This window comes from Parasteatoda tepidariorum, chromosome 10, assembly GCF_043381705.1.
Source record: "Parasteatoda tepidariorum isolate YZ-2023 chromosome 10, CAS_Ptep_4.0, whole genome shotgun sequence".
Lineage (NCBI taxonomy): Eukaryota > Metazoa > Arthropoda > Arachnida > Araneae > Theridiidae > Parasteatoda > Parasteatoda tepidariorum.
The window spans coordinates 73122819-73138199 of record NC_092213.1 but is presented as its reverse complement, the minus strand read 5'-3'; the positions used below and the strand labels follow the sequence as shown (position 1 = coordinate 73138199).

The 15381-nt window shown below is 30.4% G+C and overlaps 1 protein-coding gene across 2 annotated transcripts in view; it reads left to right on the top strand.

Moving 5' to 3' along the window:
* Positions 1–15381, top strand: part of LOC107442626 (collagen alpha-1(II) chain) — a 92393-nt gene that overhangs the window by 29260 nt on the left and 47752 nt on the right. For both annotated transcript variants that reach the window (XM_043042294.2, XM_043042295.2), the window contains exons 7-16: positions 2015–2110; positions 3124–3168; positions 3553–3606; positions 4514–4567; positions 7555–7608; positions 9116–9169; positions 11245–11298; positions 11480–11524; positions 12853–12906; positions 12989–13033. In XM_043042294.2, the coding sequence (XP_042898228.1) occupies positions 2015–2110; positions 3124–3168; positions 3553–3606; positions 4514–4567; positions 7555–7608; positions 9116–9169; positions 11245–11298; positions 11480–11524; positions 12853–12906; positions 12989–13033 (555 nt within the window). The remainder of the gene's footprint in view (positions 1–2014; positions 2111–3123; positions 3169–3552; positions 3607–4513; positions 4568–7554; positions 7609–9115; positions 9170–11244; positions 11299–11479; positions 11525–12852; positions 12907–12988; positions 13034–15381) is intronic.

The window sequence follows — 15381 nt, the reverse complement described above, 5'->3', positions numbered from 1 at the left end:
CTACGCAGCAGTGGATGATTGGTACACTTTCAAATATAGAAAGTCACAAGCAAAGTTTTCGGCTTATTTTAATTTTTCACTATCGAAAAAGTTAAAATGCTATTCAAACTGGAAAGTGATTATCCAATGTTTGTTGAAAAGCTGTATTGGCAGTAAGGTTCCGCAAAATTTTGATTAAGATGTACGACGGTGATCTACCCTAATTTAAGCTGATAACGATACAATAAGGGCTTTAATTGATGTAAGCTGGTAAATAACAAAACCCGAGATCGCTGATAGGGTTTACATTTATGAGTTGTGAAATAGGTTGAAAAAGATTTTTTTTTAAACGGTGAAACCTTTACTTCGAATGAGGAAGTTGAAAATCAATCATATCAGTTTTTTCCTTTTAGCTAACTAAGAACAAAAAATTTATGAGAGGGGAATCATGCTAATGGCAAAAGGCTTAGCAGAGATGCCTACTGCTTCGGACAAGACAGAAATAAAAATTAAAATTTGTAGATATTAGATTAATTTTGCCTATTATTTAGAGGTTCGACGACGATCTGGTAATCGATAACGTGCCTGGAATTTGCCTTACAGCAACTGGTACTTACGGCATTGATTAATTAGAGGCTGCCTTCTTCATCTGTTGATTTAGCCCTTGGGCAACTAAGACTTTTGGCATATTTAAAGGTTGAACAAAGGGCAGAGATGCCAACTTGCTCCGGACAGCAAATAAATATTTTAAAGTGGTAGTTTATGATTCTTAGTTTAATAAATTAAATTTAGTATATTTTTATCCTCCATTATTTCTGAATAATTCGTAGGCTTATATAATTCACCACTTCATGGTAGTTACGTTATGCTATACGTTTTAAAAAGAAAGCAAAGGTAGTCAATTATTTGTAAAATTTAGTTTGCAGTTATTTACTGTTTTTAGGATGATTTTGGCGTACCCGGAGCATTTCTTTGAGAGGGGCGTATTACTTAAACCTTTGAATTATTTCGAAATAGTGGTATGTAAAAATCTTATAAATTGAATTTATTAAATCAAGAATCATACATTAAAAATCTACCACTCGAAAATATTTATGGGTTGTCCAGAGCAAGTTGGTTTTTGTGTTCAGTGTTCAAAGAATGGCCATTATATGATTCAATAAAATGCTTATTCACTATAGGAAATTCGTCTTTTATTTTCATTAAAAAATATGAAATTACTTTCGGGATTTACTTCACATTCAAAGAACAGTTTGCAATAAAAGATATATTAAGTCGCTAAAAACAAACCAATTCATTTTAAAAATTAATAGACCTTCAGTATTTATGTGGATAATTTTTGAAAAGATATTTATTTTTAATATTTAGAAATTTTCTTTATTTACATAGATTTTTTAGAAGGCAAAACCAAAAACGAACCGATTTTTTTTTGAAAATTATAAAATATTCGTTATTTACATAGAGTTTTAGATTGGTTACTATATGAACAAGAAAAGAAATGTAATATTTTAAGAATGGTTATGATAAAAACATTTTTGTAATCATATCCTCAAAAGTTTTTAAAGAAAGCTCTCTTTTTTATATTCAGTATGGGGATAAAAAAGCGCTTTTTTTGTGTTTAATACGCCATTAGACTGTATTTCATTTCTGATAATAATTGTTTAAGTCCAATATATTAAACTTTTTTTTAAATATTGCATACTTTTTTTAAATTCATTTTTAAAAAAGTATGTAAAATCTATACTAAGATTGATCATTACAGAAACCGTATAGAATAATGAAATGAAGATTCGTTAAAAGATGGTGTTCTTATATTGTAACATAGAATTAAAAATGTCTTATAATTAATTATTTTTACATTTAGTATTATTAATTAAATTATTTGATTATTATTTTATATTATTTTCATAATATTTCATTTAATCGTGTATTCCTCATATTGAATATTAAAAAATAGTTTTCGCTGTTTACATTTGTAATTAAATTTAAAAAAATTTAATTTTTATTTATTGGATGAAATGCATTTTTGTCCTAGTTGAGCGCCTGGTTTCAAAGTCTGGCTGTGCAGCAGGGTCTTGGCGGTGAAAAGGGACCTCCTCCGGATGCATTTCAGTTCATGCAAGCACAAGTGGTACGTTTATATAATTCACCTAAACATTTTTCTTTTCATGGCTGCCAATTTTGGCGTTTTATCTCCCTGTAATATTTAACCTCTTCTGATATTATATATAAGGGGCATTCAAATGAAATCCGGTCACTAGTGTAAAGTAACGGTAACCATTTTATTAACTCACAAATGTAGTTATACAGAGTACACATACTCAAAAATAGTCGCCAAAACTGTTGGCACATTTATCCCATTGCGACACTAGCCGGTCAATTCCATCTTTGAAGAAGCTAGTAGGCTGCTGTCGGATACAGGCCTGGACCCAGTCACACACGTCGTCGTCCGTTGTGACTCAATGTCCGAATAAAGCTCCGTTTTAGAAGTCCAAAAACATGAAAGTCACACGGTGAAAGGTCTGGACTGTACGGTGGATGTTCCATCTTTGGTAGCCCGACTCGCCTGCATGTTCCGTAGTGAACGATAACTTGCGTGGCCACCTTCTCTTCGGCGTGCAAACTGCAACCACACCGTCTAGATGCAACGTCAAACGTTGCGCATGCGACAGTCTCTCTACCAATAGATTGTGCCGCCATAAACGCAGTTACGTGGCGCCCCATTAAGTCTAATGCAAAGTTAGAAGCACTGACCAGGTTTCATTTGAATGACTCTTATATTTTGAGTATACACTGTCAGAAAAATTCTTAATTTTAATCTCTTCAGTCTTGATGTATTTTAAATATGCAGTGTCAGAAAAATAATTCAGCACTCCAAAGTAATTTTAAAATACTTATCATTTTTCTTTAAGCCCTTTGATATAACCTACATCTGTATTGTTTTTAATATTCTTCTATATATTTACAAGCGGTCCGGTAGTTTATTTTTATTTTTTTAATTTTATTTATCTATTTATTTATTATTATTATTTGCGAAAATGGCCCCGAGTAGAAAATATAAAAGAAACTCTGCTTTTTAGAATTTATTATAAAAAGGTTAAATAATATTTTGAAAAATTATATAATTGTTTGATTATATTATAGGGCCCAGTTGGACCAAGGGGATCACCAGGGCCGGCAGGACCTTCAGTAAGTTGTTTATTTCATCTACATATTAAAATTTTTGTTTTCATCAGTACTTTTTCATTTTACTGTCATTTACAAATACGTATAAATTTGTTCTACATATGAACAAAGTTATAACGTGGTAAAAATACAAATAATGTCACACAAACATACATACGTACGATCGAAGTATCATTCTTCAATTGTCAGTAAATTATAATGTATTTATCAAAAAATAAAGTCATATTTTCTTACACAAACCGTTGCACCTTTTTCAGAATCAACACGGAGAAAGGTGCTTCATAATAGTACCGAAATAATCGACGTTCGTGTGACATTAATTGTGCTTTACGTTGTAACAGCTTTTTTCTTTTAAATAATAATTTCGTATGATTTTACGTTTTTAAGGGACCACAAGGTTTTCAAGGAGCTCGTGGTGAAACTGGAGAGCCTGGACCACCCGTAAGTAGCATTGAAATGCTATTATATGAAAATACTTCATATTTTTTGAATGATGCTTCATATCTATTGAAATGCTATTATATTAAAATGCTTCATATTTTTTGAAGTTATTAAGAAAACACTGGGGAGCGAATTTTTTGTTCTATTTATGCAAATGCTTGATTTTACTTAATTTGGGTGTGAGAATTTCAAATCGAATATTAGTTTTGTTCCTTAAGTTACAAATTTTTTTTAAAATGGCATTTTTAGTTTATTTAATGTTGAAATATACAATTTTAAAAACGTTATATACAACAGGAGTCGCATAAATGTTGCGACGAAATTTTGGGGGAGGTAGGGCGCATCATCAGGCGTAAAACTGCGTGGGAACCCATGCCCGACAATGTCGCAGTACCCAGCTGGGACTGTTTCCCTGTTATCTGAGTTATGAACCACAAGAAGAGACAGATCATAATAGGGAAGCGCTCATAGCGACGCATGACGGCATTTCCGGGCATGGGTTCCTATGCAATTTTGATCCTACTGATGTGCCCTGCCTTACTTAAAAGTTTGTCACAACATTTATGCATTCCCTATTAAATATTTTGTACATAGTACATTTCGACAAAAATATCTAAAAAAAAAACTAAATTTAAACTAAAAAAAAACATTTAAAAAAATGCAGCTTGGAACTAAACATTTTTAAAAAAAAATTCAACTTGGAGCTAAAGATTTAAAAAAAAATGCAAGCTTGAAATCTGCGATAAAAAAGTATTTGAGGTCTGTGGAAAAATTTCATGCAACAGAAAACAAAACAAAAAATTTTTCCCCGGTGTAATTAAAATAATAAATATGGATGTACAAAAAACTAAAAGTTTCTGCAATTGTTTCAATGTTTCGTTGACTTTTATTTATATTTTGATTTTAGGGTACTCTAGGGCTATCTGGAGAAAGAGGACTTCCCGGTCTTCCTGGTAAAGATGTAAGTAATATTACTATAAATTCTGGAAGAGTATTATATTAAGTCTGGAAAAGTTTAAGTAATTTTTTTCATTCACCTTTTTTTTCAACTCTAACTTCAGATTTCAATTTTTTTAAAAAGTTTTTTTTAATGATCTTGAGTTTTCTTTAAGCTTTATCACTTTCTTTGATTTTTAATAATGGTCTTTATATTTTATACATGTGTAACATAAGCTTTTACATCACAGTGAAAAATTTATTGAATGCTATTTATTTTGAGGAGATGATAAATGAAAAAGTGGAGCATCAAGTAAAACAAAATATTTCATTTCATATAAATTAATTTCTTTATCTAAATTATTAGGTAAATCAAAACTTTGAGCTGCGGACGCACAACCTAGTATTCGCATTTATCACACAGATCCTTTTTTCAAAAATTAGATAAAGTAACGTAATGACGCAAAAATCATAATATAATGCACAAATTTCATTTATAAATAAGCTCTGAAAATTTTATTTTTAATGTTTAGATTGTCAAATCCATGAAACCATTTTTACACAACTCGAATATAAATATCGTATTAAATTTTTAAAGGAACTGCAAAAAAATAATTAAAAAAAAACTTAGCAAATTTTATGCATGTATGCTATTTATATAAAACGAATATTTTGGTCATGAAAAATAAGTTTAAAATATTCTTTTACCAAGAAAAGAATATAACCAGTGTGTAATTATTTATATCGTGAGTTCTGAAACTTTGTAATATAGTAACTTAGGAATGAATAGACTAAATAAATTTATCTAATCACAATTTCTTTAGATTTTTCAAAAATTTTAACTTAGTAAATAATTATTCACTTTAAAATCTAATTAGAGGGAGACATTGGGCCAATTTTATAATTGTTTCTAACAGTACTTCTGTCTTTTTAGTTTTTAATTTGTAAATTTAAAACATATTGATATTCACTAACTTCTGAAATGAATGATCTATGGATGTAGAAAATATTATAGAATGGTATGCTTAAGCTCGGGCGATAGAAAAAAAAACATTTCTGACTCTATAATTGTAATTCGATTGGACAATAGCAAGTGACGTCATTGTAAGTAAATCGTGGCATTTATAGATTCAGAAGTCGATCTAGTTCTATACAAACGCGTGACGTCACTTACAAACATCCAATTAAAACTGATTTGAGCCACATAGTTAGGCGTTATCACTTCACTTCATTTCGAGTTGTAAATACTTAATTATCATTTCACTACCACTTGGAAATATCCATTTGGGAAAGAGTAAAAACTGACAGGTATAATACAGGGGTTAGAAAAATTTATGGGAACACTTCTATACTAACTCTATGCAAAAAAATTTCTTTTAGCAAATGTTTTGGAAGCTTTTACATGGCAATACAGTTGGCACAATTTGAAAGATCAAGCTTTAAGCTTTCAGAAGTGATATCTTTTTATCCCTAGCAAAACTTATCTCGACAAATTTGAGCGTAGGAAGTTTAAAGGTTCTTTTGTTTTCTTAAAACAACTTAAACCACTAAAATTAGAAAAACATTCTAATATAAATATTGCAATCCTACAGAATAATTTTTTTTAATGATCTATTTAGTAAAATTAGTGTTTGATTAGTGAAATTAGAGAATGATTTGTTACTGTTTGAATGAAAAGTTTATTACTTCCTGTCCTCTTTTTGGTCAAGCAAAATTTTGCAAAGGTACAAATTGCATCATTTTCAAAAGCTTCAATCATGATCTCAAGGAATAGAGGGATGACCCAGTTGAGGTGACCAGGTTCGAATCCCAGCTTTGACTGGTTGATAAGAACTCCGCTTCCGACTTGCTTTGATCAATGCGTGCTGACGTAAAATATCTTCAATTGTAGACTGCTCATGGGTTAGAATGTCCTTGCCGTTGAGCTAACCTTGGAAGATTTTCGTGGTTTTCCACTCCTTGTAACGGAAATACGGGTAAGGTTCATCAAAAAGCCTTCAAACAAGAGTAGTTTGTCCAAAAGCTTGATACAGGATCCGAAAATGCAAAGGCTACGAAGGCGAACATTGATAGTGGTAAACTCCGAGTTGGGTCGGTTGGAAAAAAATGTCTCTATATTTGTTCCAAAAATTTTCCATAATGTTTTTGTTCGCGTAAAATCTTCCAAAACATTCGTTGCTAAAAAAATATTGTTTACACAGAATAAGTTTACTAGTGTTTCTATATCTTTGTACAACCACAGCAATTTACAACGTGGCTACAATCGGGAAAAATTCTAAAAACTGGTGATAAATGTTTCAGTAGGAAATTGGAAATTTTAATTTCACTTTAATTTTAGAAATTAAGTTAGGCAGTCTTAAGACTTGCATCGATTTCGTTAAAGTTACAAGGATATTTTGCTTGATAAAGATTAGTAATAATTTGTTTTTTTAAATCTATCTTGTTAAATATTCCCTGTTTGGACAATCTTGAAATAAAACAATAAGACACTATTGCAATATTTTTTTAAAAAATGTGATTTATATAAGTTTAGCACATACTTTCTTTACTTTGTATTTTTTTTAAAATTATTTTTATGGCATTTTGTGGTTTTTAGTATTTCTGAGGATAAGTAGTACATTTTAGTATTTTTATTACTTAGTGTTTCATTAAACAATATCATGTTTTTATATTTTATTTTCATCATATTTATGATAATTGAAAGTATATTTTAAAGAACGGTGTTTGTCTTTATTGATCTGAAATACAGTTATTCAGAAAAAGCTAAATCTTTCAAAGAATAACTTCTAAATGCATTTAAAAATTTTGCTTTTTACTTTTATTTTTTGTTAATTTTTCAGTTTGTTCAATTCGTTTTGTTAATTTTACGTTTTATTTTTGCTAATTTTTCAGTTATTTTGTTAATTTAGCAGCTAAAATAAATTTTCAAACTGAACTGAAGTTTTTCATGATATGTCTTATTATTACATCGTATTTTTTAAAGGTAATTGAACTTTTTATGTTATTTTGCAGGGTGAACCTGGCGAAGATGGAAGACCTGGCCCCTCTGGGCCTCCAGGACCTCCAGTAAGTAATTTTTTTATTACTTTTTAGCACAATTTACAAAAATTTCACATAATAATTTCAAATTTTTAATAATAATTCACTTTTTTTATAATATCATTTAATAACTTTAAACTGTGGTGCAACTTTTTTACACATGCTTTTTATCTTTATAGTAATGCAGTTTACATCCATTCTGCAAGGAAGTTTAATATTTGCAGTTTACATATATAAAAAGATTAAATCAAAGGGTTTCAAGATACCTCTAAAATAAAAATGTTACCCTACAACATGGTCGCCATTGTACTACTGAAATTTTACAGTAAATTATTAACGAAAAGTATCAGGACTTAGTCTTTCTAACGAAATAATTTCTCAAGCCCTAAATTCTGAGGCAGTTCAGCTGCTAGAAAGAAGAAAAAAAAGCAACTCTTTCGAACGAATTAAAGCATGTCGTGAATGTTTATGCACCCCCCAACTAGATATATTTTAATCTTGAAACCATGGTCATTAACAATGTTCTAGAATCTGTACAACTGGTGAGAGGAGAATTTTGTAAGGTAAATTTATGTTAATTTTCCCTATGACGACACGACCGCTTTTCTAACATATTATATCAGATTTTAAGACCGTTCATAATATGTAGTTCAGGCGTTAGAAATATGTTCCTGGGTTCAAATTCTGGCAATGTCCACGCTGTTTTTACATGACGTTGCTGAATTTTACGGTAAATATTGAGTAACCGTAATTAACTCATTACCCTAAAGTCATTATTTACCGTAAATAAACTCAGTGTTTACGGTAAATAATGAGTTTAGGGTAAACCTTACGGGTATCCTGAGTGTCTGAGCAACAAGACAAAATAAAATAGATAAATAAAAAATAGGTCAATTTTGAAAAAAAATTATCAATTACACTTATTATCAACCAATACATTTACAAACTTCCTGTCAATCGAAATTTAAATTCAGTATAAATCCATTTCAAACTAACATGATCTGTGATGAAACGTGCTTCAAAGCATTTAAAAAAGTGGCAGAATTCAATTTCATTAATATTCAATTTTAATCCCTTGTAGTTCCTCGAAAATTTTTGAAAAACATGTAAAAACGTTCACTAACTATAAACTTAGATTGATTATTCATTTCAGGTGGTTCCAACATTTGACATTTTTTAGCACACGTCTAATCACTAACAGAAACAGTTTTGAAGAACATAGTACATCATATTTATTAGTTGTTCCAAACAGAAACATTTATTTTTCCCTAAGTACCGTTTTTACAACTACGACATCAGTATATTCTTTCAGCGCTGACACATTAAAAAAAGTTTGAGCACTAATAAGCAAACAGTTATACATTTATAGTGGTTTTTAAGGTTGCATAAAAATCCCTAGTTGTTTGTAAGGTTGCTTAAAAATTCCTGAACGTTTAGAAGCAAATAGTTTTATATCCGCTGTATAAGCTGATAGGTCAATATAGATAAGTGTTAAGTAATTCAATTTATAAATTTCGTATTATTATTATCGTAGGGTCCTCGAGGTCTTCCTGGAATGCCTGGAGTTCCCGGAGCTAAAGGACACCGAGTAAGTGTCTAGCATGATTTTGTGTGTTTAGCTTCAATAAAAGATATTTTAAAAGATTCGTTGTTCATATAAATTGTATAAAAAATATAAAAAATGTAACGTTGTGTTTGGAGAGATTGTAAAATACAAATAAATACGGAAAAGTACAGTATGCTTTACGAAATCAACTATCAAAGAGGTGTGATCAGAGAGGGGAGTTATGCATGCCCTTAATCGTTGATATTTAATTTGCACAAAAAATGGTACTTTATCCACATTACTACATTTTTTATAGTATGTGAAATACAAGGTACTCGCTCTTGGTGTTTAGACGCCAAGGAAGGTTCTTGTCTATCAATTTCTTACTGCTACGAAACCGTAAAGAATCGAGGATCTTTCAGGGGAACCCCAAACATAAAAATAAAATTTCTTAGCAGTCGTGAACATATTGGCCGAAAAAAGATGATAAATTATTTTATAATATTTAATGCGAAGAATGAATTCTTTTAAATAATCGTTTTATCAATAAAAAAACTCTTAAAATAAAAGGTTCTGTGTCAAAAAAATTTTATTCGCAAGCCTAGAGTGGTATCTAGTCGAGTCCTGGATTGGTTTTTGATTTTGATACATACATTAGCTGAAAATTAGGAATAAAATACGTTGAATTGTGCTTTTTGAAGGAAAAAAAAACTCTTAGAAATGTTGAGAATAGTTATGAAATAGTTAGGAATTCTTGAATTTCGTCATTTTATATTAAATGGAAAAGTTCTACGAGAACTACTAATGCAATTTTTCTTATAAATTTTGCCTTTTTTTTACTGCCATTTTACTTAAATAATTTCAAAAATATAACCAAACTATCAAAGAAACTATGGCTTATTGTTTTGATCTTAACTAACTATAATTACAAGTTTAAAATATTATTACTGATTTTAAAAAAATGTAAACTCCCGGAATCCCTGTGATCCTTCCACGGAACCCCAGGGCTCCGTGGAACACCATTTCGAAACCGAAGGTCTAGAGCACTGCTTCCCAAAGTGTGGTACGCTTACCCCCAGGAGTACGGGAACAGTTTAGCGGGGGTTTACGTTCTTAGGTGAAATATCTATTCTTACAAGAAACGGAAATTTCAAAAAATTTTATTTACAAACAAAGTTAGTCCATGAAAATTTACGATTACGTATTTTTCTATTGGCTATTTTTTGCAGAGTTAACAGTAAATAATTAGTTGTGTCAGCAGCCAGTCATGATTTTTAACTTTTGGGCAATTTTTTTATAATCAAAAATACATTTTTTAATTGGTGGCACACAGAATTACGAAAAATTTAGAAAGGGTACGCAAGAGTCATAAGTTTGGGAAGCACTGGTCTAGAGAATCAAAACTGAAGTATGTCCATTTCAGTACTTAGTTGTGCTTTATTAACGTTGTTTTTAACTTACGTCTACGTAGCACTAATTATACCTTATCTTTTTTGGGTCACCCAAATTCGATTTCCTTTACCAATATTTTTTAAGTTCATTCCAATTCTAACCTTAAAAAGACCTTGAACTTAAACTGTATAATAAAACATCTGGGCAACTGAGGTTGCTTGCAGCCCTTTTCCCATTCATCTTCAGCTTGATATTTGTGGTGCTTCGATGAGGTTGTGGAATGCAAATGAAGCGAAGAAGTAGTCATCTGGATCATTGAGGTTCTGACAATGTAATTATATGCAGTAGGGCGATAAGACTATATTGTAAAAATATGAACTATAGCTGAGCTGATATGATGAAAATGAGGTTATGTATATGCTATATATGTAGGGAATATGATGCATCACTGCAATAGTATGCTGCTATTGGTCTGATGTTTTTGTCTTCAGCTAAATTTTCAAATAGGAATGTTCTTGAAATTTGTTGAAACACCTTGAACTTGGAAAAATAAAATATGAACTTACTCCACTTTCAAAAATAACGTTACTGAAGGATACAAACTCTGACACACATCAAAAGTTTGTTAATATTAAAAGGCAACGGAAGACTATTTCAATTAGCTTTTTGTTTTAATATACTGATTAGAGCAACAATAATTATAATTATTATTTCCTTCATTAAAGGGATTTCCTGGCCTAGATGGATCAAAAGGAGAACAAGGTCCTCAAGGAGAGAAAGTAAATATGTTTTTGTATTTTGGAGAAAGTAATTAAGAACTTGAAAACATTTTACATTGCAAAAATTTGCATTGCAAAAACATTTTACATTTCAAATTAAAAACAAAAAGATTCCATGACAAGGAAATAAAAAAAGTTTCCTAAATAAATCATTCATATCTGTTTGTTTGTTTTTTAACAGGGAATGCAAGGTCCGTCAGGAAAAATGGGAGCTACCGGCTTATTGGTGAGTAATAAGGTTTTGTTATTAGTTTTAAATATTCTTGCTACTTATTTTCAAATTTTTACCTTTTGCATTTCAATGTCACCTTTGAATCAACATCGAAAGTAACTACTTTAAAACTTAACATTTTCATGCTTAGTAACCACATTATGTAATGACTTTAAAAATTATACTATGTAGTTTTGATGATTTAGTGTTTATGTGACGGTTAAAGCAATAAACCAGGTTATTATTAATACTAACCGGCAGAGACCGATCAAGACTATTTCAGGCCCAAGGCCCCCCAAATTTTCCAGGCCCCTTACAAAACATTTTGAAATTATATTACTGAAGAGTAGTCCTAACAATAAAAAATAATCTATTGAATTGTATGATTCAAGAGAAGCATTCTAAGAAATTTTGAAAGCAAGCAATTAAAGATTATTTTTGTAAGATAAAGTTTATGTATCTATAAATTAAAGCAAAATATAAAAAACAATGATATATATGTCAAAATAAAAATACTTTTGTGACCACAAACAATTGAAATCAGTGATTTTTGCTAAAAGCCACTGATTGCTGAATTATTTTTTATTCAGTACTTAAACCAACACAAAGCTATCCCACCTTCCATTAATAGGTAATAACATAGGTTAATTTTTGTATGTTCCACCGCATTTATATTTTCTTTCATTAAATTATTTTATATGTCCTTCATACTTTATTTTTAAGTTGTATGAACAATTAAAAATTTATTTTTGTAAACAAACTCGTTGTTGACGTAATACTAATAAATACTAAAAATATACTAAATTAATAAATAATAATAATAAATAATAAATACTAAAATAGTTCAAATACTACTTTTTTCTCTCCATACCCTGATTTTAGTTTCGCTAAAAATGTCCTTTACGTCTTCCACTATTCTCTTCAAATGTTGATGTTACTGAAAGATCGGTGCCTGTATAAATTGACGTGCATGCTATCAGAACGAGTAATATGAGATTATGAAAATCTTTAGAAATTATGAGTATCTTTAGATTATGAAAATCTTTATGAGAATCTTTACTAACATTATCACCCAGTTTTAATTTTTCGAACATTTTCTGTACATAGATATGACATCTGATACTGTTACTTGCCATTATTTCTTACTGAGACTTCCACCAATAAAGTATACATATTAGAATCTTTAATTAACTAAACATTTCATTTTTATTATGGTTGCTATTATTGTATTTACTCTATTTTTGTTCATTTGCATGTGCTCTGCCTAACTCAAAGAATTTTCCATTTGTTAAAGTTCAAATAAAATTTCGTTGGTAAAAAATGTATGCTTTTTTTCCTTACAGGGTCCCCCTGGTCCAAGAGGTGAAAGGGGACGTGAGGGCCCTACTGGCCCACCAGTAAGTGTTTTATTTCGTCTCAGGAATAAAAATCTATTAGCATTGGAAAGAAAAAAAAATCATATTTTTTATTGTTTTACAGGGAATAAGAGGTATTGATGGCCTGCCGGGACCTCCTGGTCCACCGGTAAGTAGGCGACTTTATTTATTTAAATATTTAGTATAGTTGCTAATTTTTTTAAATTCATATAATTATGAGTAGGACTACTAAAAGGATTAAGCTTTTTCTCTTCAGAATACAATAATAAGCATTTTTGATTCTTTTTATATTGTAACATAAAATTAAAGTTTAGGAAGAAATTATTGTTATGTCATCATCTTCTTCTACTATCTATCTTCTACATAATTTACTTTTGAGTAACTGTATTACACAGAGGAACAATTTTTTTTTCCCATTCTCTTCCGACAACTACCTAAAAACATATCTTTTAAAATTAGAATAAAGTATATTCTTTTAACCTGTAGAGTAATAAGGGTCAGTATACCTCAGGGCAGTATACTGGGCTCAATTTTATATACATTATATACACCTACTAGAAGGCTTCGCCCCCTGCTCGCTGGCGCTCGCCAACCCCCGGAACTGTTTTCGCAGTTCATTTCGGATTGCTTCGCAATCCGATGCTCGCTTTGCTTGCTCATTGGATACGTTCTTAACGTCTAGCTTTTGTATACTTTTTTGAACACTGAAGTTCCGAAAACTTTTCACTGTAGAAAATTCTAAACCTGTGCATTTCAATATTAATTTGAAATTGCAAACAGTTCACATATTTTTCTTAATCACACTATTCTAAATTTCAGTTGTTGAGAAAAGTAACTGTTGTAAGTTTTGTTTTAAAGTCTTTCCCACCAGAGGGCTAAAACCATGTGTTGTAAAACAATATGAAATAGTACTGAACGCCGGATGTAAAGCATCGGCTTCGATGAAGATAATTTTGTGAGAATTTTTTTGATAATTCGGTGAGAATTCACCCGATTAGACATATGATGCTCACTATGTGCTCTTGCGCGCCGAAGCTTATCAATTACAACGTATTAGCGTTTTATATAATATAGATTAGCCATATGATGCTCACTATGTGCTCTTGCGCGCCGAAGCCTATCAATTGAAACGTATTAGCGTTTTATACAATATAGATTAGCCATATGATGCTCACTACGTGCTCTTGCGCGCCGAAGCCTATCAATTAAAAATGAAAACTGTTTCCAACGCGAGAAAAGAAATATCATCGGTTTTATTGATACATACGTATTTGCGTTTTATATAATATAGATGATTTTCTTATTGATAGAGGTGACTACAGCGGTCTGACTGCTTATTTCGCAGATGATACAGGTGTTACAGTCAAATCAAGATCTGTTACAAATGCCGTAAATAAATTACAATTTAAAATTCATGAGTTAACTTAGTGTTCTAACTGGAAGGACGAAATTCATCTTTAGAGAAATTTAAGGTATTTTTGAGGTGCCAAGGTTGATTTGAGGTATAGGCGATGTTATTGTGAAAAACAATCTTAAAAAAATCAACTTCCCAAGATGTATAATCAAGGTGCATGAAGTTGTTTTATTCACAGTTGAGGTTGTTTTGAGATTGATGGAAATCTACTTTAGAGCAACTAGTTTAGGGAGGTTGTTTTCGAGGAGTACGGGTTATTTTTTCTACACTTCAAGCAAATGCGTGTATAATTAGTCTCATTTTTACCGTCTACCTTTGAAATGCAACAGTAATTAGATAAACATAAATGATAAGACTTTACCAGTTAGCTTATCATGTGGAGCAGTTTGAAATTGTTACTAATTTAAGATTTTATCGAAAGGTTCAAAATTACAAGGCTACGGATTTGAACAGTGTCTAAAAGCCTTGAGAAATTATAAGACTATGACGTGTAATAAAATGCATGTTACTACCATTAGAAAATTTTCCATCTAAAAGGGAACTCTTCTAGCTGAGTGCTAATTGTAATGCTGATTCTCAGATTGTGACATAGCGACCACGATGCTAATGTGGCTGCTATTTCATTCAAAACTTTCATGATGAGATTTTCACTAATATACATTTGTGGAAACAAATATTTAATATACATTAATTTTTAAAATAAAAATTGGTAGTCATATTATAAAGATTCTACTGTTTAAATATTCTACTGTTTAAGTGAGTAGAAGGACAACGTACTTTAAATCGCTATAATAATATTACATCTTTCTTCTTTTTCTAGTTTAGTATTAGTGCCGAAAAGTATTTTTTGAATCGTAAAATGTATTCTGATTTGGCATCGTGCTAGAATTTCAGATAAAAAATAGCGCTTTTTACTTAATGCATAATATATAAATAACTCTGTAGAACAAAAAACGCTTTTATTTTCTGTTGCATGAAATTTTGTAACGGATCTTGGATATTTTTAAGTGATTTCAAATTCAATCAATCCATATTCCTTTTGATTCGATCATATGACATCTATCATAGCTGTTCGTCTTACG